The following is a 27,919-nucleotide window of genomic DNA, read 5'->3' as shown; positions in this document are numbered from 1 at the left end:
GGAAAGTTACAGTAAGATAGACCCTCTGCTACATACACAAATGGTGCCTAGCACAAGGACTATCCATATCACTTTAACCGAAAAATACCGTTTTCTGAGTGACATGTTTGGAACACACTGGTAGCACATGTGTAGCGATACAACTCATGAAAATGATATTCTCTTCAGTCCCTCTACGCTAAGGACACCAATGAGTGCCCTTCTTCGTGCATCGAATTTTTCTGCACCTTTCCTATATTCCAGAAACAGCGCTTGGTTGTAAGATATATATATATATATATATATATATATATATATATATATATACTTCTTTTTTCATCTGTTGTAGCAACAAAATAGTTTTTATATGTTGTTGTTGTTGTCGTGGTCTAAAGTCCTGAGACTGGTTTGATGCAGCTCTCCATGCTACTCTACCCTGTGCAAGCTTCTGAATTTGCTCGGTGTATTCATCTCTTGGTCTCTCTCTCTACGATTTTTACCCTCCACGCTGCCCTCCAATACTAAATAGGTGATCCCTTGATGCCTCAGAACATGTCCTACCAACCGATACCTTCTTCTAGTCAAGTTGTGCCACAATCTTCTCTTCTCCACAATCCTATTCAATACTTCCTCATTAGTTATGTGATCTACCCATCTAATCTTCAGCATTCTTCTGTAGCACCGCGTTGCGAAAGCTTCTATTCTCCTCTTGTCCAAACTGTTTATCGTCCATGTTTCACTTCCATTCATGGCTAAACTCCATACAAATACTTTCAGTAAAGACTTCCTGACACTTAAATCTATACTCGATCTTAACAAACTTCTTCAGGAACGCTTTCCTTGCCATTGCAAGTCTACATTTTATATCCTATCTACTTCGAGCATCATCACTTATTTTGCTCCCCAAATAGCAAAACTCCTTTACTACTTTAAGTGTCTCATTTCCTTATCTAATTCTCTCAGCATCACCCGACTTAATTCGACTACATTCCATTATCCTTGTTTTGCTTTTGTTCATGTTCATCTTATATCCTCCTTTCAAGACACTGTCCATTTCATTCAACTGCTCTTCCAAGTCCCTTGCTGTCTCTGACAGAATGACAATGTCATCGGTGAACCTCTAAGATCTTATTTCTTCTCCATGGATTTTAATACCTACTCCGAATTTTTCTTTTGTTTCCTTTACTGCTTGCTCAATATACAGATTGAATAACATCGGGGTGAGGCTACATCCTTGTCTTACTCCCTTCCCAACCACTGCTTACCTTTCATGTCCCTCGACTCTTATAACTGCCATCTGGCTTCTGTACAAATTGTAGATAGCCTTTCGCTCCCTGTATTTTACCCCTGCCACCTTTAGAATTTGAAAAAGAGTATTCCAGTCACCATTGTCAAAAGCTTTCTCTAAGTCTACAAATGCTAGAAACGTAGGTTTGCCTATTAATCTTTCTTCTAAGATAAGTAGTAAGGTCAGTATTGCCTCACGTATTCCAGTATTTCTACGGAATCCAAAGTGATCTTCCCCGATGTAGGCATCTACTAGTTTTTCCATTTGTCTGTAAAGAATTCGTGTTAGTATTTTGCAGCTATGGCCTAATAAACTGATTGTTCGGTAATTTTCACATAAGTCAACACCTGCTTTCTTTGGGATTGGAATTATTATATTCTTCTTGAAGTCTGAGGGTATTTCGCCTGCCTCATACATCTTGCTCACCAGATGGTAGAGTTTTGTCAGGACTGGCTATCCCAAGGCTGTTAGTTGTTCCAATGGAATGATGTCTACTTCAGGGGGCCTTGTTTCGTCTCAGGTCTTTCAATGCTCTGTCAAACTCTTCACGCAGTATCGTATCCCCCATTTCATCTTAATCTACATCCTCTTCCATTTCCATAATATTGTCCTCAAGTACATCGCCCTTGTATAGACCCTCTATATACTCCTTCCACCATTCTGCTTTCCCTTCTTTGCTTAGAACTGGGTTTCCATCTGAGCTCTTGATGTTCATACAAGTGGTTCTCTTATCTCCAAAGGTCTCTTTAATTTTCCTGTAGGCAGTATCTGTCTTACCCCTAGTGAGATAAGCCACTACATCCTTACATTTGTCCTCTAGCCATCCCTGCTTAGCCATTTTGCACTTCCTGTCGATCTCATTTTTGAGACATTTGTGTTCCTTATTGCCTGCTTCATTTATTGCATTTTTATATTTTATCCTTTGATCAATTAAATTCAACATTTCTTCTGTTACCCAAGGATTTCTACTAGCCCTCATCTTTTTACCTACTTGATCCTCTGCTGCCTTCACTACTTCATCCCTCAAAGTTACCCATTCTTGTTCTACCGTATTTATTTCCGCCATTCCTAACAATTGTTCCCTTAAGCTCTCCCGGAAACTCTGTACAAACTCTGTCTCTTTCAGTTTATCTAGGTCCCATCTCCTTAAATTCCCGCATTTTTGCAGTTTCTTCAGTTTTAATCTACAGGTCATAACCAATATATGAAATTATATAAGATTTCCTTTCTCGAATAGGGCGAAATTTTTGTGGTTTAGTGTTATAAACAAAGTACTTAAGGTGAAATCTATATTTTAAAAAAATCAAATGCATTCAGATACTAGATGTGAAACATTCTCGTTAAAACTAGAAGGTGTGCATTTTCATGCATTGCAGTACATATCTGTCACTACACAATGAATAAGATGACTTGGTAGTGAAGCTACGACCTGCTACTGTACCTCGCATGTTCTCCAATGAAACACTCACTTCTGTAATGAGGTCATCTCCAAAATAGCAGTAAACAAACAGCTCCGCAAGCATTGCAAACAAGTAGCAGCCAAACTTCCCGGTCTGTTGCAGTCCGTTTGCACTCTGTAAAACAGCTAGTATTAAACATAAAAAGTCTAATTACCACATAGACCACCAATTACATATTATCAATGTTCTAGAAGTTGCTTTATCCCTTAGAGCCGAATTAGCAGTGTACAGGATCGATACATAAGAATGAAACCGCGCCAGCCAGGGTGGCCAAGCGGTTCTAGGCGCTACAGTCTGGTCGCGGGTTCGAATCCTGCCTCAGACACCGGTGAGTGTGATGTCCTTAGATTAGTTAGGTTTAAGTAGTTGTAAGGTCTAGGGAACTGATGACCTCAGAAGTTAAGTCCCATAGTGCTCACAGCCATTTTGAATGAAATCGCTAATTTGAAAACATCAAATTATATCTTTAAATGCATTACTATTCATGTCATTGTTTCATCTGATCTTTTATTGTATCTACCATCTCGAAATTCCGTCTACGAATCATTTCAAACTGAACACAGAATCTGACGCACTGGGGCAGAAAATCATACAGCTAAAGCGAAATTCGAGAACTCGGGTTTCGCAGCGCGGCTGCTCACATGCCAGCGGTAAAAAAAAAAAAAAAAAGTCTGTCGCAAAAATTTCGTCCAGCGAGGGCATCCGGCAGAAAATGGACGTTAAAGAGTGGCAATCTGGCAACACTCTAACCACATGTATGATACCTATATATGACAGCACCACTTCGTTATGCTTCACGGTTGGTGCAGTGGCTTCAGTTTTGGGTTAGCATGCAAGAGGTCGTGGGTTCGATCCTTGGTTGGGGGGCATTCATTTTGTTTGATAATGTCATTCTGACATTTCATACTATAATATATGTCGTTTCTTAGGTTACATGTATTCTAAATTTACTCTGAACGTAACAAGTGTGTGGTTAGACAAATAAGAAATAGACAGTTGAAGAAAATGGTCTGTCATAGGACAGAATAACTACAAAAACAATATCAATTTCGAGGTGCTAAAGATGCGTCTGTTCCATGTAATGCTCATTACCCCTCTGACAGATATTCTTCTGCACGATTCATACCAACATCGCTAATTGTGAGATGTTCTGTTTCAGTGTTACACTGTGTCCCTAACGATAATAGACGTGATGTTTCCGCAGTCGCGTCGATAGAATAATAATAATAATAATAATCCATTAAAAAACCTACTGAACAGCATGCTGTTACCAGACTCAGTGTTGAAAGGCATGGGGCCATGGTGATAATACATACAAATACACTCCTGGAAATGGAAAAAAGAACACATTGACACCGGTGTGTCAGACCCACCATACTTGCTCCGGACACTGCGAGAGGGCTGTACAAGCAATGATCACACGCACAGCACAGCGGACACACCAGGAACCGCGGTGTTGGCCGTCGAATGGCGCTAGCTGCGCAGCATTTGTGCACCGCCGCCGTCAGTGTCAGCCAGTTTGCCGTGGCATACGGACCTCCATCGCAGTCCTTAGCACTGGTAGCATGCCGCGACAGCGTGGACGTGAACCGTATGTGCAGTTGAGCGAGGGCGTATAGTGGGCATGCGGGAGGCCGGGTGGACGTACCGCCGAATTGCTCAACACGTGGGGCGTGAGGTCTCCATAGTACATCGATGTTGTCGCCAGTGGTCGGCGGAATATGCACGCGCCCGTCGACCTTGGACCGGACCGCAGCGACGCACGGATGCGCGCCAAGACCGTAGGATCCTACGCAGTGCCGTAGGGGACCGCACCGCCACTTCCCAGCAAATTAGGGACACTGTTGCTCCTGGGGTATCGGCGAGGACCATTCGCAACCGTCTCCATGAAGCTGGGCTACGGTCCCGCACACCGTTAGGTCGTCTTCCTCTCACGCCCCAACATCGTGCAGCCCGCCTCCAGTGGTGTCGCGACAGGCGTGAATGGAGGGACGAATGGAGACGTGTCGTCTTCAGCGATGAGAGTCGCTTCTGCCTTGGTGCCAATGATGGTCGTATGCGTGTTTGGCGCCGTGCAGGTGAGCGCCACAATCAGGACTGCATACGACCGAGGCACACAGAGCCAACACCCGGCATCATGGTGTGGGGAGCGATCTCCTACACTGGCCGTACACCTCTGGTGATCGTCGAGGGGACACTGAATAGTGCACGGTACATCCAAACCGTCATCGAACCCATCGTTCTACCATTCCTAGACCGGCAAGGGAACTTGTTGTTCCAACAGGACAATGCACGTCCGCATGTATCCCGTGCCACCCAACGTGCTCTAGAAGGTGTAAGTCAACTACCCTGGCCAGCAAGATCTCCGGATCTGTCCCCCATTGAGCATGTTTGGGACTGGTTGAAGCGTCGTCTCACGCGGTCTGCACGTCCAGCACGAACACTGGTCCAACTAAGGCGCCAGGTGGAAATGGCATAGCAAGCCGTTCCACAGGACTACATCCAGCATCTCTACGATCGTCTCCATAGGAGAATAGCAGCCTGCATTGCTGCGAAAGGTGGATATACACTGTACTAGTTCCGACATTGTGCATGCTCTGTTGCCTGTGACTATGTGCCTGTGGTTCTGTCAGTGTGATCATGTGATGTATCTGACCCCAGGAATGTGTCAATAAAGTTTCCCCTTCCTGGGACAATGAATTCACGGTGTTCTTATTTCAATTTCCAGGAGTGTAGTAACCAAGTTTGGACATTATTTGCAACGCACATTGGTAGTCCTATTGGTGATTAAGGCCCTAACGAAATGTGTGGAACTGAAGGAGGCGAGAATAATAGTTGCTACTAATCTCTGGGACCGTTGGAGGAGAGTACAAAGAAACCACGTTTCGCATCTAGTGGATGAAGTAATTGTGAAATTCGATGACATGTAAAGGGCTTCTGTCAAAGCTCACCAACCTTCCATTTCCACGATTGTACTATGTAAGTGCAAGTGTTTTCTAGAGGAGCCTCTGCAATCGCTGTTGACGATTACGATACCAGGCGCCATACCACCTGCACTACATTTACCAAATAAAAAACAGGCCTCACCCCAGGATCGAACCTACGAACTGCTGCATACTAACTCAAAAAGCAATCCATTGCACCAAACTTTTTTTTTCTGTTCGTTATGATTCACTGTATTTCGTCGTAGCGGACGTCACATGACATCCGTTGAACTTCGTTGTTGATCTTTTCACAGAGTTTTTTTTATTACAGAGGCCAACTAGTTCCCGCAACCGAACATACTGTGCTACCGTATCGGTAACTGAACATGACAAGGACTGTCTGCTGACAGAGGTAGTTACCATACATGTGGTTACAGTGTTACCAGATTGCCCCTCTTTGAGATCCATTTTCTGCCGGATGTACTCGCCAGACGAAATTTTGTGAGAGACATTTTTCTGTCATTGGCATGTTAGGGGTTGCGCTGCGAAGCCCGAGTGAGTGGATTTCGCTTCATCCTGTATAGTTACAGTTGTAATAATAACAATGATAATAATAATAATAATAATAATAATAATAATAATAATACAATATAATATAACGGGGATTATGAAAGTGGAGGAAGAATATGTTACACGATGGATGGAAGAAAAGTAGTGGTATGGATATACGAGTACAAGAAGAATACACGAAACAAGAACACTGAAACTGTTACTAGGCTGAGCGTGGAAAGTGGAGGGAATAAAAAGAAGAGAATGACCGATGATTACCTGGTTTCAAATTTTGTAAGTGAGAAGATGTGGTGCAGATGAACTACCTGGAGGAACAACTTGAAGAGGCAATTTTTGGTATTTGTGTAACATTCGTTGTAATGACTTCCGAAGGTGTCACTGTGTTGGAGACACTGGGGTTTCAACTGTGAACCATTTACTTCAACAAATATAAATTCAAGCTGACATTAAGGGTCAAAATAGTATTGCTGAAATTAAAATTCGAACCAAATACATGGTCTAGAAAAAGAGAAGGAAAGAAAGGTAAAATTCAACAATGGTTAACAATTAGGACTGCAGATACAAAAAGTCAAGAATTGAATGGATGATTTAGCTAAAGGAGAGACATGGGTGGATAATCTTTGACAGTGAGTCACGACTATTTATTCTTTTTTTTTATAATTAACTAACAGAAGTGAGGTATATCGAGAGGGAAGAAAGTAATAACCAGAAAGAACTTGGTCTTCTTTCGAGCGCAGACTTATTAAGGAGCATAAATAATTTGCTTGGAATTTGAAAGTTCCTGTCAGATTAAAACCGTATGCCGGACGAGGACGCGGACTCGAGACCTTTGCCTTTCGCAGAGAAGTGCTCCACCATCTGAACCATCCACGCGCGACTCACGACTCTTTCTCAGAGCTTTACTTCCGCCACTACCTCGTCTCCTACCTTCCGAACTTAACAAAAACTCTCCTGCCAACCTTACAAGACAAGCACTTCTAGAAGACAGGGTCCTGAGTCGTGGTAGTGTAGCGCAGTAGCAAAGCAATTGCCCGCGAAAGGCAAAGGTCCCGAGGTCGAGGCTGCGTCTGGAACACAGTTTTAACATGCCAGGAAGTTTCATATCAGCGCACACTCCGCTGCAGAGTGAAGTTTTCATTTTGGAAACATCCCCCAGCCCGTGGCTAAGCCACGTTCCGCAATATCCTTTCTTCCAGAAACGCTAGTCATGCAACGTTCGCAGGAGAGTTTCTGTGAGGTTTTGAAGGTAGGACACGAATTACTGGAGAATGTACAGCTGTGAGGACGGGTCGTGAGTCGTGCGTGGGTAGCTCAGATGGTAGAGCACTTGCCCGCGAAAGGCAAGAATTCCGAATTAGAGTTTCGGTCTGGCACAGTGTTTTAATGTGCCTGGAAGTTTCATATCGGGGCACACTCCTCTGCAGAGTGAAAATTTCGTTCTAGAATTTGTTTGAGTTAAATTATCTGAGAATTTATCCACCTTGGGCCGTTTCTTTACGTTACTAAATAACGTAAATGAAGGGTTGACTTAATATGTGGTCTACTACTGCGTACATGAGATTGGAAACGATTCGTGTTACTCATGCTTTGTTCAAATCGGTAAAATGGATGCCATGTAAATTCTTACTTTTCGGTGATTTATCGCCAACTAGATTCATCTACAATGATGAAACTTATGAGGAGACCTCTTTGTTTTGAAATGTTAATAAATGGATAGTGGAATAATAAAGTTGCTTTTCTTCTGTTCAAGGTGACCTGTGTAGTGGATGATAGAGAATTAAACCACAAAAGGAACTCAGAAAACGCTCAGTATGCTAATAGATTTTCAGATTTCTGAAATACTTCACACCACAATTCGATCTTAGTAGTAAGGTATTTTATTTACTAAGAATAAATAATCAGTGGGTCCTGATAAGATGCATGCCACGTTTTTTGTAGAATGCAAGCTAAATGCAAAAGATCGAAACAAATGTTCAATCGTTTTTATAAGAATTCAAAATATTTAATGTTCTAATTTGTTACTGATGAGTCGATCGCGCTTCTGTGAGCCACAAACGAAACAGACAAAGAATTTGATGGGACCTTGTGCAGTTACCCAAGAAAGACGAAGTCAGTAAGATTATGACGCTCTTTCCTGAAAGTAAAAATATTCTGTGGACTGTTTTTCTTGCAAAGCTCTTCTAGGCCAACTGGATGCAAAAACGAGTGAAAGGAGGAAATATCATGAAACATAAATTTTTATCCCACGCCCTTTCACGGCGGGAAATATGAAGGATTGGAAGCACAAACTGATATAACACCATTTTACAAGATATAGCGCCACCTGTTACCCATCTATTACCTTGCCTAAAGTAATTTGTCTCTCGAAATTGTGTCTAGGTTTTTGTTTAACGGTTACCAACGTGTGTAGTATAGAGCTCTAACATATTTATTCTTATCGCTAAATTTCACTACATTTCAGAATTTATTCACACTCTAGCAGACCAACATGCTCACTTTAATTACTAAATTTGTAAATCATTTAAGATAAATATGCAGATGACCTACGGAATATCCAATTAGAAAAGTAACTAGTCTAGAAAGTAGAATAAAAAATCAGCAGTTCATGGATAACAATACAGGAGAGAGTAGCACGTGTAAGTTAGTACAGTTGTACTATAATTTCACTCACCGTGGCAATTTGAAACATCTGGAAGCAAATGGCCGCACCGATAGCTAGACTCTGTGCCAGCAGCATCGCACCTAGGCTCCTCTCCAACAAGTCAGCGTTCCTGTTAAAACACACATCAGTGGAGACATTGTCAAAAGTCAATCAAGGAGTATAATAGAATTCCACAGTACTTAACAACATCCGCTCGAGGAAAATCTAATTTCCATTTGTCTTTCACATATTTCATTTACACGATCCGTTTTAAAAATTTGTAACACCAAGGAAGGTGCTGAGAGGTGAAACGTATTTCACACCACAGGTTAGCTTCACTGAGAAACACAAATGATGTATGACTTTAAGATGGCAGCGCTGGGTGAGGTTCCCAGTTCTGTAATCAGAGTTTCGACTCGTAAATGTTTTGACGTCGAATATGAAAGGTTCCTACCGTGTTATTGATTGGGGAGAGGGGGTGGGGGGGTCTCAGCGCATGTAGAGCTTGTTTGCAGATCCTCTAAACAACAGTGGTTGCAGCACGACATCGCCGTTTAAGTTATTACTCGACGAAGTGAATCGTGGATCCCAATGCAGTGTGAAGTCTCTTGGTCACGGTTCTACATACAGCCATGTCGAAGTGGAAAGCAGGGCGATTTGTAGTTTCTCAGACTCAGCATGGAAATTGTCACAGAAAATGCGTTTAAATGGCAGTTGCGATAGCTTCCTGTTGATGTCATAATATGGCTCATTAGGATCACTAAGGGATGACTGTGATAGGGGAAATATGACGAAATGTTCAATGAAATTGTTAGTACTGGGTTAGTCCGTGATGTTCAAATTATGGAAGGACAACGAATAGAGAGGAAATCAAGTACCTATCTCACAGATAAAAAAAATTGAAAACAAATATCTCACTGACGATATGGGTAAATGTATTATTACGAGTTGGTACACGGGACCTGTTCTGGCGCAAAGTAGGTCACTGATGAAGTCATCGATGAGTCATCGGAATTTCCCCATTCCCTGCATGACAAAGGCCAATTCTCCTATTTATAAAATGTCGGGATATTCAAAATGTGGCGCAAAGTTAGAATTTTTTTAGTTGTAGCACTTTTCAACTACTTATTTATTTCATAATTTTATTCGATGATTTAAATGGTTTGACAGAGACTTTCGTTGAAATTTTGATTTAAAGGCAATGGTGCACAACAGTACTTGAGGCTTCAGTGAACCATGTCTAAAGTTTAGGAAACGTATTATCCCATCAGAATTGTATTTGACTTCACCAGGGACAGAATTTTGTGACACAAACATGATGATGCTTGGCCAGTTCATTTTACTTGATAATATCTTATACCCTATCTCTATAGACGACGGTCGAAGTCTCAAGTTAATGTTTAGGGCAGGGATGCAACAACAACATCCAATTTTCGGAAAAGGACGTTACTCATCCCTTGTGGCCACACAACAATCACCTCATAAGTGGTTGTCGTTTTCCTGAAGAAGAGAGAATTATCCAGTAAATTGTAATTTTGTGTGACGTGCGCGAATACTACTGAGTTGTGTATAAGTAAGTTTTTGCGTCCTGTTGACGAGTTATGGTGTCTTAACGTACCTTGAAACAGCTTCATTGCTTCCTACTGGCTGAGCAAAACACGAGCGTATAAGGTAGCGCCGATTTCCTGGACTGTGACTGGTTAAAACGCTCCAGGCAGAAGCTCTGTTGTTAGTGTGCGGAGTAGGGTGTTGTTCACAGCCGTGCGTGGTCGCAAAGTTGGTGGTCTGGGCTGAAATCCGTTCACTGCTCGGGTTATGTGTTAAGAACACCCTTTGTTGAGAAAGTGATTCATAACAATAAAGAAGAGTCGGGTGCCGTCTATAACGGACCGCGGTCGTGAGTGTTCAGTCACCGTATAATACTGTGAAAATGAATTAATCTTCCTGCTTATTTATGTTAAGATTTGTGTTTTCGATATTCTGTTATAAGCTGGGTTAGATATCATTGTGATTCACGAACGTCCAGTACTAATAATCATAACTGATATTTTTTGCAATACTTCGTGTGTAACGTTAAGCGTGATGTGTCAAGAAGTACTGAACTGAACAGAAAGGCATCCATAAAAAGAAAATTTATGTCTCCATCTCCAAATGGTAGTTACGTAGATTCCTTCGGTCATCAGTTGCAGCACCACTTTATGCAGGTAGCAAAGAGCAAACCAAATTTCCGGCAGCGAGAGTGACTTCCTTAGAAGACGCGAGTTTAGTACTGTAGAAAACTTTGAGATGTATCTCCAGCTACAGCCCTCACGTTTACAATTAGGCTGTTACAACCAGTTACCGGGGTATGGCTTTTACGTAGACTGAATTTAGTACATGGCATCCGATGCATGGGTGTTTTTACGTGATAGTAATGGCGAAGGAGATTGTAGAAAAAGTGAACAGTGAACTTGCAGAAACAGTGCCTTTATTGCAGAACAGTGACAGTGACGGAGAGGTACTCTCCTCAGAACGTCATTGCGAGATATTGTAGATCACCCGATATCAAACGACAAAAAAGAACACTTTTTTAAGGAAAGTAATCTAACGAGAGAAAAGAGTTCCGCTGTTTGTGTAATCGGTAGATTATTATTCATTTTCTACAGTGTTATTTACAGTTTTAATTGTATCTGTAAAGTAGACATGGAGGTGATGTTCAGTTTGTATTTCAAAAGTTTGTTATTATAAACTGAAATTCGGTTTACAAATGTCTTAGAGAAGAAATCAGATACTTGTTTCATTTCTTTACGTGTTTTTTTACTAAAATAATTCTAGCATGTCTGGGGTATTACGCACGTGACCATCACCTGCTGCAGCAGGAGATGTAGCTGTGCTGTTTCAGTCTGGAAGTATGTTTGCAATACCGAAAATACAGATAAAATACCTTCTGCACCACCCAAAAATTTTTGACGCGTAATACCCGTAGGTGAATTGCGCTGTACTTCTGATTCTGAATATGTAAGCTTTATTGCAGACTAGTTAATGTGTAATGGATGTCACAGTGTACTTATTTTTGAATGTATATAACTGATTGTAATTATAACGTAAGTTTTGTAGATTGCTGGGTAACAGCCGAGGGAGCCTTATTTTAATATATCGATAGCAACGACGAATTGGCAGTAGCTGTGCCGTTGTTTATCTGTTTTGTACGGAGAGTCTCTTTTGCGCTGCGAGCAGAGAGGAAGCAGAGCAGCTTCAGTCATGAAAGAATGCGGAAGTGTATGCCGGGCGCTCCCGTAGACGCTGTGTGCAGCTATGATCGCGCCAGTGTGGGCGCACCTATTTCGTTAACCCGCGAGTATTGAGAGCACGGAAGGAGTGAACGGCGCGAAGAAGCTGCAGTTCTGACGCCTGTCCTGTAATTATCGGTGGCTGCGGAGACGGCTTGGGGTTCTCACGAAGCAGCAGCTAAGCGTTGTCGTCGGCTACGTTCTTCGTCGTCCGCAGAGCTACAACGTCATACGACTGTTAACTAACAGACATTACCCAGTGCCATTTATTTCATCAAGTTTAATATTCTCGAATAATAGCCTGCAACAGTTAAAACTTATAGGGTACCTGTGTTGTCATTGTCAGACAGTATTACAAAGCAGGTCTTTTTCCTTTCTATGCATTCACCGAGTGTCGTAAAAATATGAAAATTGATGAACAATTTGCTGCCAGTTTGGTTTCTTTGCTAATGACTAGTTTCAATCTAAATTTTGTGGCATCAGTAACTGTTCATTTTTGTACTGCACAACAGAGGCTTAACTAATTTGCAGGTTTGAGTATTTACTTCATTCATGTAAAGTAATGTAAAAGTTCACTGGCAAAACTTATAACTAAAGATACAGCACAAATTAAGATTGCACAATTTATTTTTTTCTGTATTTAGCTTAGCGAGAGACTTCTGGTGGCTCGATGCGTACCTTATTGTTATGTTAAAAGGAAACACGTCTTTCATTTCCTTGAAGTAAATTCAGTTCACTCTTTGAATAATCAAAAGTAAAGTCCTTGCCTTTTTCCAAATTTTTCATTACCTTATGCTGATGTCACTGGTCCTCATTTTTTACAAAACTCAGTTTCAGTTACAGTCAGTCTTTATTTAACCAGAACCTTTTTTTAACTTTAAAATCAATATTTAGTATTTCAGAACAAGTAACAGCAAACTCAGTGCTTTCTGACTTATTTGTTTTCTCGCGAGTTGTTGTGTTGTGGAAAAACGTAATTACTTTCTGTTGCCACGCCAGTGATTGTCTGCTTAATGTTTTTGCCATTGCCTTACTTACGCTTCTGGAGATTCGTTGCCCTGGTGGGCTGGCGAGTATTTAATTACCCCTTTTTTACTAATTAGTATTCATTGTATAATGAGTATCTTTTCGTGTTAAAATATTACGTGATGCCCTTCCTCCGCCCCCCCCCCCCCCCCCCCACTGTGTTGCTCATGAGCGATTATACAATATTCCATCCATTTCAAGATAATCATCAATATTCAGACTAGGTTTCGAATAAATTCTTCCTTCAGAAAGGTCTGTTGCACACTTTAGACCTACTAACCGAAATTACTTTCCTACGGTAACGATAAACTCACTGTAAAATGTCTTTAGGGAAGCGCGATCACGGTCATTTATATCGCAATCCATTAGTCCTATTCGGAAGGGGGAGAGTACAGGTTTTGAAGACAACTTTTCTACCGCACATATTAAAGTAGCTTTTCTGTGTTCTAACGTTCTTGTGATTGCAGTGGAGCATCAGGAACAGGCAGCGAAGGAATTAAGCATAGCTAATTTCCACTATCATCAGCCGGCCAGAAACCAGAAGGAGCATTATCATAAGTAGTTTGGAAGTGACTCCATCGTGAAGAAGCTTATTCTTCGAACTGTGCCTCATTGATGACGCTCATAAATCCAAGACTTTTTTTCCGGTTCATGCTTTGAGTAGTGAGGAATGAAGTGTCCGAATATTGTTAAGGCTTTCGTCGCCACTTGTTGACAAACTGCTTATTGGGTTCTGTCTCGGGTTCTTCGGTCTGGGTTCGTCTGATGATTTTCTTGACGTTTCGCCAGCAAGTGTGGCTGTCATTGTCATAGCTTAAGCCTCCATTTTTTATGGTGAACTAGAGGTGAGCTCACGGTCGCAGTCTATATGTATCTGGCGCGCCAAAGTCCGAGGGCTTCTCTGTCATTTCCGGTGCGGTTGGTTCTCTCCTTCCTACCTGCGACGGTCTTTCGCTGCAGCACGGGAGCCAGGATTAGTTTATCTTAAATATTACCTCTTGTTGAAGCTATTACCTTGTTGTTGTATTTCTATAGCTACTCTGAACAAGCGGATACGATAGCGCTTCTCTTCGGCCAGAACTTGACTCTGTGGTCGATCACACACACCGTGTGTTCTGCCAAGGCCGATTTTTCCACCTGATCCAAACTGCTACGTCGCTTACGTTCTTTGATCCTGCTGTTGACTAATCGTCCGGTCATTCCAACATCAACTTTTCCGCATATGCATATGCATGGTATGTGGTATATTCCCGACATTTCTACTTTGCCCATCTAAGACACTTCTTGATCTTCTTTGTCGGTTTATAAAATGTCTTTACTCCTTGTTTGCACAATATACGACCGATTGTGTCCATCACTCTGGGGATGTATGGCAGAAAGGCCGTACCCGACATTTCTTTTTCTGATTTGTCACTTTACCGGGTGTTTGACTCTGTTACACTTCTAACATAACTTGCGAAGTACGCATTGCTCCTCAGAACACTTTCCTGATGTTGCATTTTGCGTCTGAAGGGCTGTGGTTCATATATTCGTCTTCCTCGAGTTATGAACGTATTATTCATGTTTCTTTTCTGTTTCGGGAGGTGGTTTGATAGTTTGTGCACGTATCGGTCCGTGCGTGTCCGTCATGGTGAAAAACTTGAACAGCCTCCATGTCGACATAAAATTCGCCAGGGAATTAGAAAAGGAGGAAAAACAACTACTGCTAGATGTGCCGGTCACAAGAGATGGTGAAAACTTGGGACAGAGCGTCCATCAAAAACCGACAAACTCGGACCGATACCTGCGCAAACTATCAAACCACCACCTGCGAGTAGGAAGAATATGTGTGCTGCAGCCTCTCAGTCGCGAAATGTAACACCTGGAAAGTGTTCTGAGGAGCAACGGGTACTCCACAAGCTATAATAGAAGTGTAGAAGAGTCAAACACTCGGCGAAGTGACAAATCAGAAAAAGAAATGTTGGGTACAGCCTTTCTGCTATACGTTCCTAGAGTGACGGACATAATCAGACTATATCGCGCAAACTCGGCGTATAGACAATTTTCTAACCGATAAAGAAGATCAAGGAGTAACGTAGATCGGTAAAGGAGATAAGGGACCCACTTCCAATGTTGCGAATATAACGCATGCTATGCATATGCGGAAAAGTTTATATCGGGGTGAGAGGACGATCAATGAACACCAGGATCAAAGAACATAAGCGACATTGCAGATTGGGGCATTTGGAGAAATCAGACGTGGCAGAGCATGTAATAAAATTCACAGACACGGAAGTTCTGGTTGTAAAGAAGCACTATCACACCCGCTTGTTTAGAGAAGCTGAAGAAATACACAAACACGGAAACAGCTTCAACAAGAAAGAGGAGAGGCTTAAGGTAAACGAATCGTGGCTTCCCTTGCTGCAACGAACGACCGTCGCATGTAGCAAGAGGAGAACCGCACCGGAAAGAACCGCGGAGAAGCCCTCGGGCGTTGCCGCGCCAGGTACATATAGTCTGCGGCCGCGACCTCGGCTCCAGTTCACCACCAGCAATGAAGGGTAAAGCTTTGACAATGCAAGCCACTCGTGCTGGAGAAACGTCTGTACAATCATCACACTAACGTCAGCCGAAGAACCCGAGACCAAAGGCAATAGGCAGTTTGTCGAATTGTCCCAAGTTGCTCATCTCATCTGAATCTCGCCGATAAAAGATTCGGTGTCGAAACTATCCACAGCGCCTAAGTGAGCGAAGAAAACTAGTTACGGCTGAGGGGCGGGTAGAGCGTGGCAGCTCTGCTGACCCCTGATGCGGTAGCGGCCGTAAGCCGTAGTGTGCTCCGCTGGCAGCTTCGCCAGGGCGGCGGGAGGCTCCATTGCGCCCCATTCCTTTGGCTGCTGTCTCTGCAAGTAGGCCTGTCGTGACATCCCAGGGCGGTAGGGCCTCAGGTTAAACTCTTTGCGCGGACAGCCTCGGAAGTTCCATCGGGACCGACCGATCGCCGTGTCGTCCTCTGCTGGTAGACGTCACAGGGTTCGAATATGAAGGGGCATGTGCTCAGCACACCGTTCTAACGGTAGTTGTCAGTTTTCATGACCGAAGCCTCAACTTTTCAGTCAATTAGCTTTCAAGGGCCGAGTGCATCTCAGCTGCCAACAGCGCTTGGGAGACGCAGGCGGTGATCGATTCAATTATTTTCCAAGCCCGACAGCGCGTAACTTCAGTGATCTGATGGGAAACGGTGTTACCGCGGTACTAAAGCCGTGGAGATCCGTTGGTTAGGAAAGAGTAAATAGATTTTCTTAGTTATAAGTATCTGTAACATTAGAACCATGAGTGATAATGATAAAATTTATGATATTAAGGAATGGGTAGCACATTACTCTCCTGTTGGCAGTGATGACTATGATGAAACACTGTCAGAATAATATGACGAATTGTCGGAAATACATGCCGAAAGTTCATCAATTAAAGACAGTTCAGATACCACAGAAGATCTGCTGTGGTTAATCCAGATGAGTATGTTTCAGAAGTGAGTTTACAGATTGGAAATCACCGCACTAAATCGACACAGACTGTACCTATTCAGAGTGAAGGCGAATTGTCTATGTGGTGAAGAGGTTTCTCTTGGAATTATGGACAGTCACGAGAAGAGTCAAGGAGAAATTATAAACTTGTTTAAAGAAAATAAAACTTCCGTTGAAGAAAATTTTGAAGAAACGGACAAGAATTGATAGAATAAAAGACGAGATCCGCCTAGAAACCTTAATCACACCTCAGGAATATGGAGAGAAAGATCAATTAATAACTCATGCTTTATAGGGAGAAGTACCTGCAAATAAATATTTGTTTGAAGTCTCAAAGAACTTGTTTAGAATCTAATGTTGTGTAATTAATTAATAATCAAAACGAAAATATTGGGAGTTGTTAAATCGCCCATTACAGCGGGATATGAAAATAGAAAAGGTTTGTATGGATTAGGATAGGAGGGTAGAAGTAGTCAGAAATAGACGTGACATGAATACAGGTGAACACTGTTCAAAAGTGAAAGATATTTACGAAGTAATCAAACACATAGTCTAGGTTGACTTGGCGTCATTGGCTTAGTATGCTTCTCCGGTGGAGTCCGAAATAAAAAAAAGGCTTGAAGCAGGAAAAACAGAAGGCGAACAATTAAAGATGTGTACTACCTGATGAGCAATATTTTTGTGAGTATAAGTTTCATACTTTCTCTACCACTCGTAGCATATAGCTGGTTGTGTTCAAACAAAAGTTTGGGAGACCGTTCACGGAGCAGTGGGATGATGAGAAGAATTATGTTTGTGCTACCTTGGATAATGTGAACAGGATCACACTACAACGCGAAATACTCTTGAAGTTTCATCTATTTCACATAAAAATGTGGACGATGAATTAAAATCTGAGACGAGTGATTTCTTGGCAGATTCCGCAGAACTTGATCTATTTGTTGCGAAAGGTTGGATATATGATTCAATGATTTAGTTAATATTAATACATTACAAAACAGTGATTAAGAATTGAAAGCAGTTATTAAGTTTAAAGTCAAGAAAGAACTAACAAAGAGAACAAGGTAACTAAAAGTGATGATGGTGATGACATAAAGCCCTTAGACTGGAGTATGGAATCCTTTTAGGAAGTTATTTGTAAGTCAGGTTGCAATTAAGTAACGAGTAAAGTGATGTCAGTGAAGGGAAAGCGGAACAGGAAATAGTGTTGCTGGAAAAATATGATGAGTAAAATGTATGGTTTGGTTGTGGTCTTCACTCCAAACGCTATTTAGATGCAGCTCTCCATCTCACTCTATCCTGTACAACCCTCCATCTCCAAATAACTACTGGAACCTGCATCCTTTGCATCTGCTTACTGTATTCGTCTCTTGGTTTCCCTCTATGATTCCCCCCCCCCCTTCCACACACACACACACACACACACACACACACACACACACACGCAGTGCCATTCAATACTAAATTAGTGAGCTCTTGATGTCTCAGAATGTGTCTTACCAACCAATTCCCTCTTATAGTAAACTTGTGCCACAGATTTCTTGTCTCCTTTATTCTTTTCACAACCTCCTCATTATTACGTGATGTACCTATGTAATCTTCACTACTATTCTCTAGCACCACAATTCGAAAGCTTCAATTCTCTTCTTGTCTAAACCGTTTACTGTCAACGTTTCACTTACATTCAGAGCTATAGTCAAAACAAATACCTTCACAAAAGTCTTTCTGTCCCTGAATTCTACTTTCCAACTTAAGAAATTTCTCTTGTTCATATCGCTTTTCTTGCCATTTCCCATTCACATTTTATATCCTCTCTGCTTAGGCCATCGTTATTTAATTTCACGCCCAAATAAAACAAAAACCGTCAACTACATTACGGTTCTCGTTTTCTAATCTATTTCCCTCAGCATAACATGATTTTATTCGATAACATTCCATTATCAGTGTTTTGCTTTTATTGACGCTGTTAATTTGGTTCAACTGTTCTTCCAAGTCCTTTGCTTTCTCTGAGAGAGTTACAATATCATCAGATAACCTCAAAGCATTTATTTTTTCCCACTGAACTTTAATTCATACTCCAAATCTTTCTTTGGTTTGCTTTCTGATTGTTCACTGTACAGATTGAGTAACATCGAGCATTGGCTACAACCGTGTCTCATTCCCTTCTCAGCCACTGCATACCTTTCATGCCCCTCAACTGCCATCTGTTTCTGTACAAGTTGTAAATAACATTTCGTTCCTCGTATTTTACACCTGATACATCCAGAATTTCAAAGTGAGCATTCCAGTCAATATTGTCGAAAAGTTTAAGTCTACAAATGTTGTAAACGTAGATTTGCATTTACTTAACATATCTTCTAAGTGAAATCAGTGCTATCTCGTGTGTTCCTACACTCCTCAAAAATCGAAACAGATCTTCCTCGAGGTCGGCATCTACCTGTTTTTCCATTCTGTTGTAAAGAATTCTCGTTATTATTTTGCAACCATGACTTATTAAACTGATAGTTTTGTAATTTTCAATCCTGTCAGTAACTGCTTTCTTTGAAATTGGAATTATTATATTCTTCTTGACGTCTGATGGAATTTTGCCTGTCACATACATCTCGCACACCAGAAGGAGTAATAGTGGCTACCTCTCCAAGTTTTGAGGGAATGTCATCTCCTCCCGGGGTCTTGTTTCAACATAGGGTTTTCAGCACTCTGTCAAGTTCTTCTCGCAGTATCACATCTCTCATCTCACATTCATCAATGTCCTCTTCCAATGATTTTTTTTTTTTGTCATCAGTCTACTGACTGGTTTGATGCGGCCCGCCACGAATTCCTTTCCTGTGCCAACCTCTTCATCTCAGAGTAGCACTTGCAACCTACGTCCTCAATTATTTGCTTGACGTATTCCAATCTCTGTCTTCCTCTACAGTTTTTGCCCTCTACAGCTCCCTCTAGTACCATGGAAGTCATTCCCTCATGTCTTAGCAGATGTACTATCATCCTGTCCCTTCTCCTCATCATTGTTTTCCACATATTCCTGTCCTCTCCGATTCTGCGTAGAACCTCCTCATTCCTTACCTTATCAGTCCACCTAATTTTCAACATTCGTGTATAGCACCACATCTCAAATGCTTCGATTCTCTTATGTTCTGGTTTTCCCACAGTCCATGTTTCACTACCATACAATGCTGTACTCCAGACGTACATCCTCAGAAATTTCTTCCTCAAATTAAGGCCGGTGTTTGATATCAGTAGACTTCCCTTGGCCAGAAATGCCTTTTTGCCATAGCGAGTCTGCTTTTGATGTCTTCATTTCCCATATGTAAACCTTCCAAGTTGTGTATTTTGCATGGAACAGGGGACCTAGAAACGATGGAGAGGCCTCGTCCCGCCGCATCCCTCAGTCGTTGACAACCCCACATCAGGCCACAGCAGTCCACCCGCCCCACCGCCGCCTCACGAAGAGCCGAGGGTTATTGTGCGGTTCGGCCCCAAGTGGACCGCCCACTCCCCCCATCCTCCGCCGCCCCATCACTCGGGAACGTTTTATACTAGACGAGTGTAACCCCAAATGATTGGGTGGTAGAGTAATTATGATGAACGCATACGTGCAGACTGCTTGCGCAGCAATCGCCGACATAGTGTAACTGAGGCGGAAAAAGGGGAACCAGCCCGCATACGCCGAGGCAGATGGAAAATCGCCTTAGAAACCATCCACAGGCTGGCCAGTACACCGGACGTCGACCCTAATCCGCCTGGCGGATTCGTGCTGGGGACCGGCACGCCTTCCCGCTCGGGAAGCAGCGTGTTAGACCGCCTGGCTAGCTGGGCAGGCAAACCTTCTATTTACTCCTTCCACATTTCAGCTTCCTCTTCTTTGCTTGGAATTGGTTTTCCATCTAAGCTCTCCATATTCATAGAGGTGCTTCTCTTTTCTCCAAAGGACTCTTCAGTTTTCCTGTAGGTATACCTACCTTTCCCCTACTGAGATATGCTTCTAAGTCCTTGCATTTGTGCTCTAGCCGTTGTTGCTAAGCCATTTTGTACTTCCTGGCAATCTCATTTTTTAAACGTCTGTATTCCAATTCGCCTGCTTCATTTGCTGCATATTTAAATCTTCTCCTTTCATTAATTAAATTCAATATCTCTTTTGTTATGCAAGGATTTTTACTAGGACTTCTCTCTTTATCTATTTGGTTCTATTTCGTTTCTTAAAGCTACCCATTCTTCTTAAACTGTATTCTTTTGTCCTGCTCCAGTCAACCGTTGCCTAATGCTCCCCTAAGACTCACAACAACCTGTGATTCTTTCGACCAGGACCTGTTTGCAGTTTCATCGGTTTTAATCTAAAGTCCATAACCAATGAATTGTGTCTGAATCCACATCTACCCCTGGAAATGACTGATTCCGAAATCTCTGTTTTATCATTAAATAATCAATCAGAAACCTTTTGGTGTCTCCAGGTCTATTCCACGAAAAATGTTCTTTCATCATTATCAAAACAAGTATTAGTTGTGGTTAAATTATGATCTATGTAAAATTCTACCAGGCGGATTCTTTTTTCATTCCTTTCCCTCCACTATTTTTCCTCCTCTTTCTTTTCCTACTACCGAATACAATTCTCCTATCACAATTAAATGTTTGCTTCCAGCAACCGTTTCAATAATTTATTTTATCTCATCACATAGTTCTTCAATCTCTTTGTCATCTGTGGAGCTAGTTGACATATAAACTTGTACAATGTGGTAAGTTTGGGTTTTGTATCTATTTACGATAATGCACTAGCCATACCGTTCACGGTAGCTTACCCACATATTGTTTTCTTAATTCATTATTAAACGCATTTCAGCATTACCCCTATTTGACTTTGTATTTATAGCCCTGTATTCACCTGCCACCGAACTTCACTAATTCCTACTCTGTCTAACTTAAACCTGTTTCCTTTTCTGAATTTTCTAACGTACCCGCACGATTAAGCGATTTAACATTGAACACATCGTTCTGTGGAATGTCAGTTACGTTTCTACTTATGACAACATTCTGAGTAGCCTCCGCCCGGAGTTCCGAATGGAGGACTATTTTACCTCCGGAGTATTTTATCCAAGAGGACGCTATCCTTACACTACCATACAGTACAGCTACATGCCCCCGGAAAAAAATTACAGCTGTTGTGTCCCCTTGCTTTCAGCCGTTCAGTGTCAGCACATTAAGACCTTTTTGGTTCATGTTACAAGGTCAGATCAGGAAATCATCCACACTCATGCCCCTGTAACTACTTAAGAGGCTGCTGCAACTCTTCAGCAACCATCTCAACGGATACCCCTCCACTGTGTTTACACCTAAGGTACGGCTATCTGTATGGCTGAGACATGTAAGCCACCCCATCAACAACAAAGTCAATGATTTATGGACAGGAGTGAGGGAGGGGGAAGGGGGGGAGGTGGGACACCTCTCGAAAGATATCCTTCCAAAAGTCGCAAAAAAGAGGCTTGCCAGATTTCAACGGAAAGAGAACCAGTTGAAATTACAAATTTGTGTTATTAAAGTTAATTCTAATAGGAAACCTGCTGGGGCTGACAGCCAGGTTGTTAAAGGGTGTCATGGATATTGGAGATGATGCAAAAGAACACTGAATAATGTTGGCAATCGGCTCCCATGTAATAAGGAAGTTACTGAGTATGCGTAGTAACTCCACCATAATTTATGTAATGAAGTAATGAGCAACACGTAAGTTGGCAAGTTCTGAGATAGAACTGTACTAATGGACTTTTTGTATGTTAACACATAGATAAACACAAGAATGTTTAATGAGGAGAGTAACGTCTTATCGCTAGTTAACGCGATCATATTCCGTATAATCGTTTTAAAAATAAAGGTACATACCTGGCAGAAACTGTAAATATGCAGAGTGGATCCGAACCGCTGTTTTGGCCTTAAAATTGCAGGTTCCAGAGGATCAATTTTCGATAACATATCGGAATGGATGAGGCCCGAGGATCGATCTCGAAACACATTTGCTAGTAAATCCGCCACCTTTGATCAAATAAGTGTTTTGGTTTCCAGCATTGAGAGACTTAGTTACGCTGATAATCAGCGGGTTAAATCATCTTTTGGTTGTTTAGGCGCTAGTGGCTGCTAAATGCAACCCAAATTCGACAGTGTTCCGCGGCAACGATCTAAGGTCTGTTTTCGTTGGCGATAGGTGGGATATTTTGTTCGTGACTGTCCGGTTCAGCAAAAAGGGAGATAGACAGTACTTGGGTCCTAAAGGTAGTAAGGGAGAGTTCCGCCCGGTAGATGACTGCAGTTTGGTGAACGAAAAGGTTATCTTGGAGTCTGTGCCTTTATCTGAAATTCATCACTGTTCCACATGGTCCTCTGGAGCAAAGTGTTTCACCGTCTTGGAATTGAAACAAGCCGATTACAAAATTCCGCTGTCAGAGGATTCCAAGCACATTATCGCGTTCTTCAGTGTTCGGAATATCTTCGAATTTAACGGAATTGTGTTCAGCCTGTCGACAGGAGCGGCTGTTTTCCTAGGTTACTGGATCGGGTGCTCGGCGACTTCAAATTTAAGTGTTTATATAACGATCTGGGCGAAGTTGTTATCTATAGCCCCATCATTGAGGAACACTCTACGGCATTTGGATGCTGTGTTAGAGAGGTTTAGAAATGCAGGATTGACGGTGATATCTTCTAAGGTCACCTTGGCGCGTCGGCAGATTTCCTTTATAGGCCATTTACTCTCTGCAGAAGGGATTAGCATAGATCAGGAGCGTAAGAAGGATCCCCGAAAATTTTTCACTTCTGTAAAATGAAAAGGGGGTTGCAAGATTCACTGAGAAGCCCAACTATTTCCGGAAATATATGCCTAAAATTGGCCGCCCCTGTTAATAAATTACGCGGGGAAGGGCTTAATCTACGTTGGGATCAAACTCACCAGGCACCCTTCGAAGCCATTAAGAAGGCTGTTAGTTCAAATGGTTCAAATGGCTCTGAGCACTATGCGACTTAACTTCTGAGGTAATCAGTCGCCTAGAACTTAGAACTAATTGAACCTAACTAACCTAAGGACATCATACACATCCATGCCCGAGGCAGGATTCGAACCTGCGACGGGAGCGGTCGTTCGGAAGGCTGTTAGTAACCATAATGTTCTGGCTACAGAAAACTTTCACCTCTAGTTGTGGGGTAGCGGCAGTCATCCTACAAGAGCAGTAAGGGTAACGTAGACTGGAGGCCTATGCGTCTAGAACGTTGTGCCTATCAGAGCTTAAGTATTCTGCCTACGGATGGGAGCTGCTGGCGGTGCTTTTGGCTTTAAAAAGTTTAGGTTTTACATTCAACACCTCGAATTCTTGCTTGAAACTGATAATCAAGCCAACAGTTATGGGTTGTCCGAATTTCGGCGTCCAATTCAAGGCACCGACAATCAAATGACCCACGCGTTGAGCCAGAGGTTTGAGGTTTAGGGTTCAGCAGTCTGAAAAATATTCCGTCTAGTGTAGACGGAATAGTACCCGAACTCCCAGCACTTCTCGGTGACCTCAGGCAAAGACAGGACATTGATCTCAGGATTAAGGCTATTTAGGATCAGCTGTTGAAAGGGGAACAGGTGGCTGGCTATCTCATTCACGACGACCTGGTTTGTTGTTGTGGAGTGGCGTCAGGTGGTTTCGGGATCTGCCCAGTCAGCTCGATGAGGCTGTGTTCCGGTATTTCCATCATAAGGTGGTTGGAGGGCATCTAGATGTCCTTAAAACTACAGCTAATATTAGGCACAGTGTGTTTTGAGCTTTTGTAAACAATGATGTTCGGTGGATCGTAAGTGAGTGTCTACAAAAGAGGAAAACCTACTTCTAGCCCTAGTAAGGGTCTTCTTCAATCCACGGATAAGTGGTTCACGATTATATTTGTCCTTTGCCACGCAATCAAGATAGTAGTCGGTACGTGCTCGTAATAACGGACGTCGTCTCACGCTTATAGCCTCTATAACTAGTCGAGCCCTCTCAGGGATAATTTCCATCCATGGCCCGTCGAGGTGTTTGGTAAGAGATAATGACCTGGCTTTTAAATCTAAGGGAATTAGGAGAGTTTTTTTATTTTGAGCAGGCTATGTGCCACTTCACAACTATCCCCTATCGTCTTCAACCATCTTTTCCGGGACGTGTTAACTGCAGTTTGAAATGGGCTCTAATTGCCTTTCTTAGTAATTTGCAGAGTAAATCGTACCGCTCCGTGAGATGGCTTAATTTTGCTTTTAATACGACCCAACAATAATCATTGAGGGTTGAGCCTGATTCACTGCTCCCTGGCCGGCTTTTGGTCAATTAACGGTTAGTCCTCCGAGCGTACTGATGCTATAGAACTGCAGGAGAATTGGAGGAAGGCGCGCCGAAGTATGTAGTGGGCCCTCAAAGGTTAGTCGATCGTAGGGGCGTAGAGAATTTAAAGTTCATTTTAAAACCTGACATTTCGTCTCGATCTGCAAAGTACATTTCATGGAGGATCGTAGCTTTGCTGAATCAGTAGCGAGCCAGGGTGTGAATCGGACATCAACGAAGCTACGATCCTCCTTCAAAATGTCCTCCGCAGCAGGGGACGGAACGTCGCATTTTAAAGTGAAATCCGTTCGACAACGGGATAATAATTCTGAATATTTTATTAATTCAGGTTTTTGTCCGCAACCCTAACGTTAACCATAAAGGGGAGGAAGGGCTATTATGGTAAGACAGAACCCCAGTTTTTGGGTCTCTTGAGATCGCCCGGATACCGAGGCCGGTCAGCTTGCTTGGACAATGTTGCATCGGGTAAGCTGCCCAGGGTTCACGTCTCCCAGATTAAGGAGACTAGTCTGATCCGTTCCTGAACACCTCAAGAAGGGGGGGGGGGGGGGGAGAGGACGTTCTGTGCATTTGTCAGGGCAGGTTGAGCCGTATTCCCGGGTTGTTTGTTCTTTGCTTTTTATGGTTCTGAGATGTTCATGGGCTGGTGGAGACGCTCGCCTCCCGGCGGCAGCTCTCAGACGGTGGCCGTGAGACGACGCTATAGGCGGTACAGCGGACGGAGCGATCGATGCAGCGTAGTTGGAAATGGCAACATCGTTTTCAAAACGAGAGGGCCACAGGTGTTGGCGTCTACTGTAAGGGGATCATCGCCCGCACTGGCCGTTTTTCCACTAGTTAATTTCCGTTATTCGGTGGAGTAGCTGTAGCGTTGTGATCCAGGACACGAATTTTGATCCTAATTACCTACTTGATTTATGGCTTAGTTGTTTGCTTACGTGTACTCCTGGACGAATAGCCCTTTATATTATTGGTGGACTACCCGGTGTTCCATTGTGAATACTTCCCGACAACTTCACGGTAATGGCTGTGTATCATTAACTCCTACAGTGGAGTGTATAAGTCGCTGCCTCCTCGTAGTTGATCTTACTCGGGGGCTGTTAATTTTTGCATCCGTTAGCCACATCTTGAGTATTTCTGGGTTTCGGTAACATCTCTGTGGTGTTTTGGTTCGATTCAGCATCTGCCCGTCGCCTTTGAGCCTTTGGTAGCCTGGGCGGTTCCATATTGACTGCGGTTTTACAGAGTCGCTGTGCTGTTTTTCTCCTGTGTGTTTTACCTGTAACTAATTTTCAACCAGTGATGTGGAACCAGTGATGTAGAACACGACGTCGGTCTGACCGGGAGGAAAGGTGCCCGCACCTGCGACAGCCGAGGGACCGCGGTTCGGCTGACGTCTCACCGAATCAAGAGTTGCGTAGTCAAAGGCTTGGTTTTTGTACCCTGGATGGGGCTCTCAGGTGTTTCTTTCCCTGCTTTTCTCAAATCATTAATATTTCAACAGCTTTCCTGTTTAACTGAAAGAAGTTGTAAGATTTTACTATGGTGGCAAGTGGAAATGAGCATACGGTATTTTCGGCCGGGAGGCCCCCTCCGGTGATGTTCGGCCGCCAAGTGCAAGTCTTATTTCAGTCGACACCACAATGAGCATCTTGCGTATCGGTGATGAGGAGGACAACACAGCACCCAGTTCCCGGCCAGGAATCGAACCCGAGCCCGCTTACGTGGGAGGCGAGCACGTTACCACTCACCTAAGCAGTACGGTGGCAAACGTCCATAATTGAAGCTTGCCTTGAATGTGTATGTGGCCACGACCTAAAATGGCTGTTTTCTCTTAAATGCTTGGAACCCCTTTTGTTTATTGAAAAGTTGATGCTTTTAAACTTCAGAAAGGCGTAAATCTGATGATTAACATTTCTCTTAAGAATTCAGTAACAGTGAGCAATGCTCAATACCTTCAGTCAGGTTGTGGGTTGAGTTACTTGCTTTTATTTGAATTATATTTCTTAAAACGCTAAGAAATTTTTAATTTTTTTGTTTTGTTTTTTAGTGTGTTCCTAAGGGGTGAAAGATTTTTTCTGTAAACTTTGCCTAGCCTCTGCACGTTCCCTCGGTATTCATCATGCTGAACAATATTTTTTTCACGATTGAACTATTTTAGTGTAATGAATGCATGTCGTACAGCGAATCCATGGAGAAATGTGAAAGCGGTAATGGAAACTGAAACACAGCTTCAGCTGCAACCTCAGCTGGTACGTAAATGCCTGATACAGCTGTCCACATCACATGCAACCACAAAAGTTCACAAACTTTTTAAGCAAGCATGAAATAGTAATAACTTGAATATTTGCTAATTTTCTTACTTGATAATTGCTTGATGGTGACGGACACACTTGTCCAGTCGATAATGAAGATCAGGAGAGACAGAAGTTTCTGAAGAGTTCACAGCTTTCGCGGACATCTCTTTCGCGAGGCTGACGATTTTCTTGTTGAGCAGTATGAGCTGTACACGTAGCTGCGAGATGAGGCTGACGTTCAAGGAGTCGAGCACCATGGTCATCACCACGACGTGAAGACACGTTATCGTGCAGAACAGCCACGTGGCGGCAAAACTTAATGGCTGCGTCACATCGTAGGGCAGAACCATTATGAAGGGCAGGCCCTCAGCGCTCGCAGGGGATACCAGGTAACAGGCGCAGGCGCCAATGCCAAACCAGATGTAGGTCAGCGTGAAGCGCCGTACCAGGCGGCACTGTGATCGTAGCACAGGAATATCGTCCCACGTCATGAACTCAGAGAAGTCGTGACCCACCTGCAGGCAGAAAAAATGTCTTGCTGAGTATGGTATAAAGCACATTATCACAACCGATACTACACAGGGTGATTCTGTGACTATGTCAAAAATTTACAGCTATGGTGAAGA

General features: G+C 42.7%; 1 protein-coding gene across 1 annotated transcript in view; it reads right to left on the bottom strand.

Annotated features, from left to right (window-relative positions):
• LOC126278842 (odorant receptor Or2-like) overlaps positions 1 to 27,919 on the bottom strand; it is a 59,919-nt gene that overhangs the window by 16,423 nt on the left and 15,577 nt on the right. Inside the window, exons 2-4 of the mRNA XM_049979118.1 lie at positions 27,360 to 27,808; positions 8,893 to 8,992; positions 2,737 to 2,841 (exon numbers count right to left, since the gene is read on the bottom strand). Of these exons, the coding sequence (XP_049835075.1) occupies positions 2,737 to 2,841; positions 8,893 to 8,992; positions 27,360 to 27,808 (654 nt within the window). The remainder of the gene's footprint in view (positions 1 to 2,736; positions 2,842 to 8,892; positions 8,993 to 27,359; positions 27,809 to 27,919) is intronic.

This window comes from Schistocerca gregaria, chromosome 6 (assembly GCF_023897955.1).
Source record: "Schistocerca gregaria isolate iqSchGreg1 chromosome 6, iqSchGreg1.2, whole genome shotgun sequence".
In the NCBI taxonomy this organism is placed as follows: Eukaryota; Metazoa; Arthropoda; class Insecta; order Orthoptera; family Acrididae; genus Schistocerca; species Schistocerca gregaria.
The sequence above is the reverse complement of the archived record's forward strand: the minus strand, read 5'-3'. Positions and strand labels throughout refer to the sequence as shown.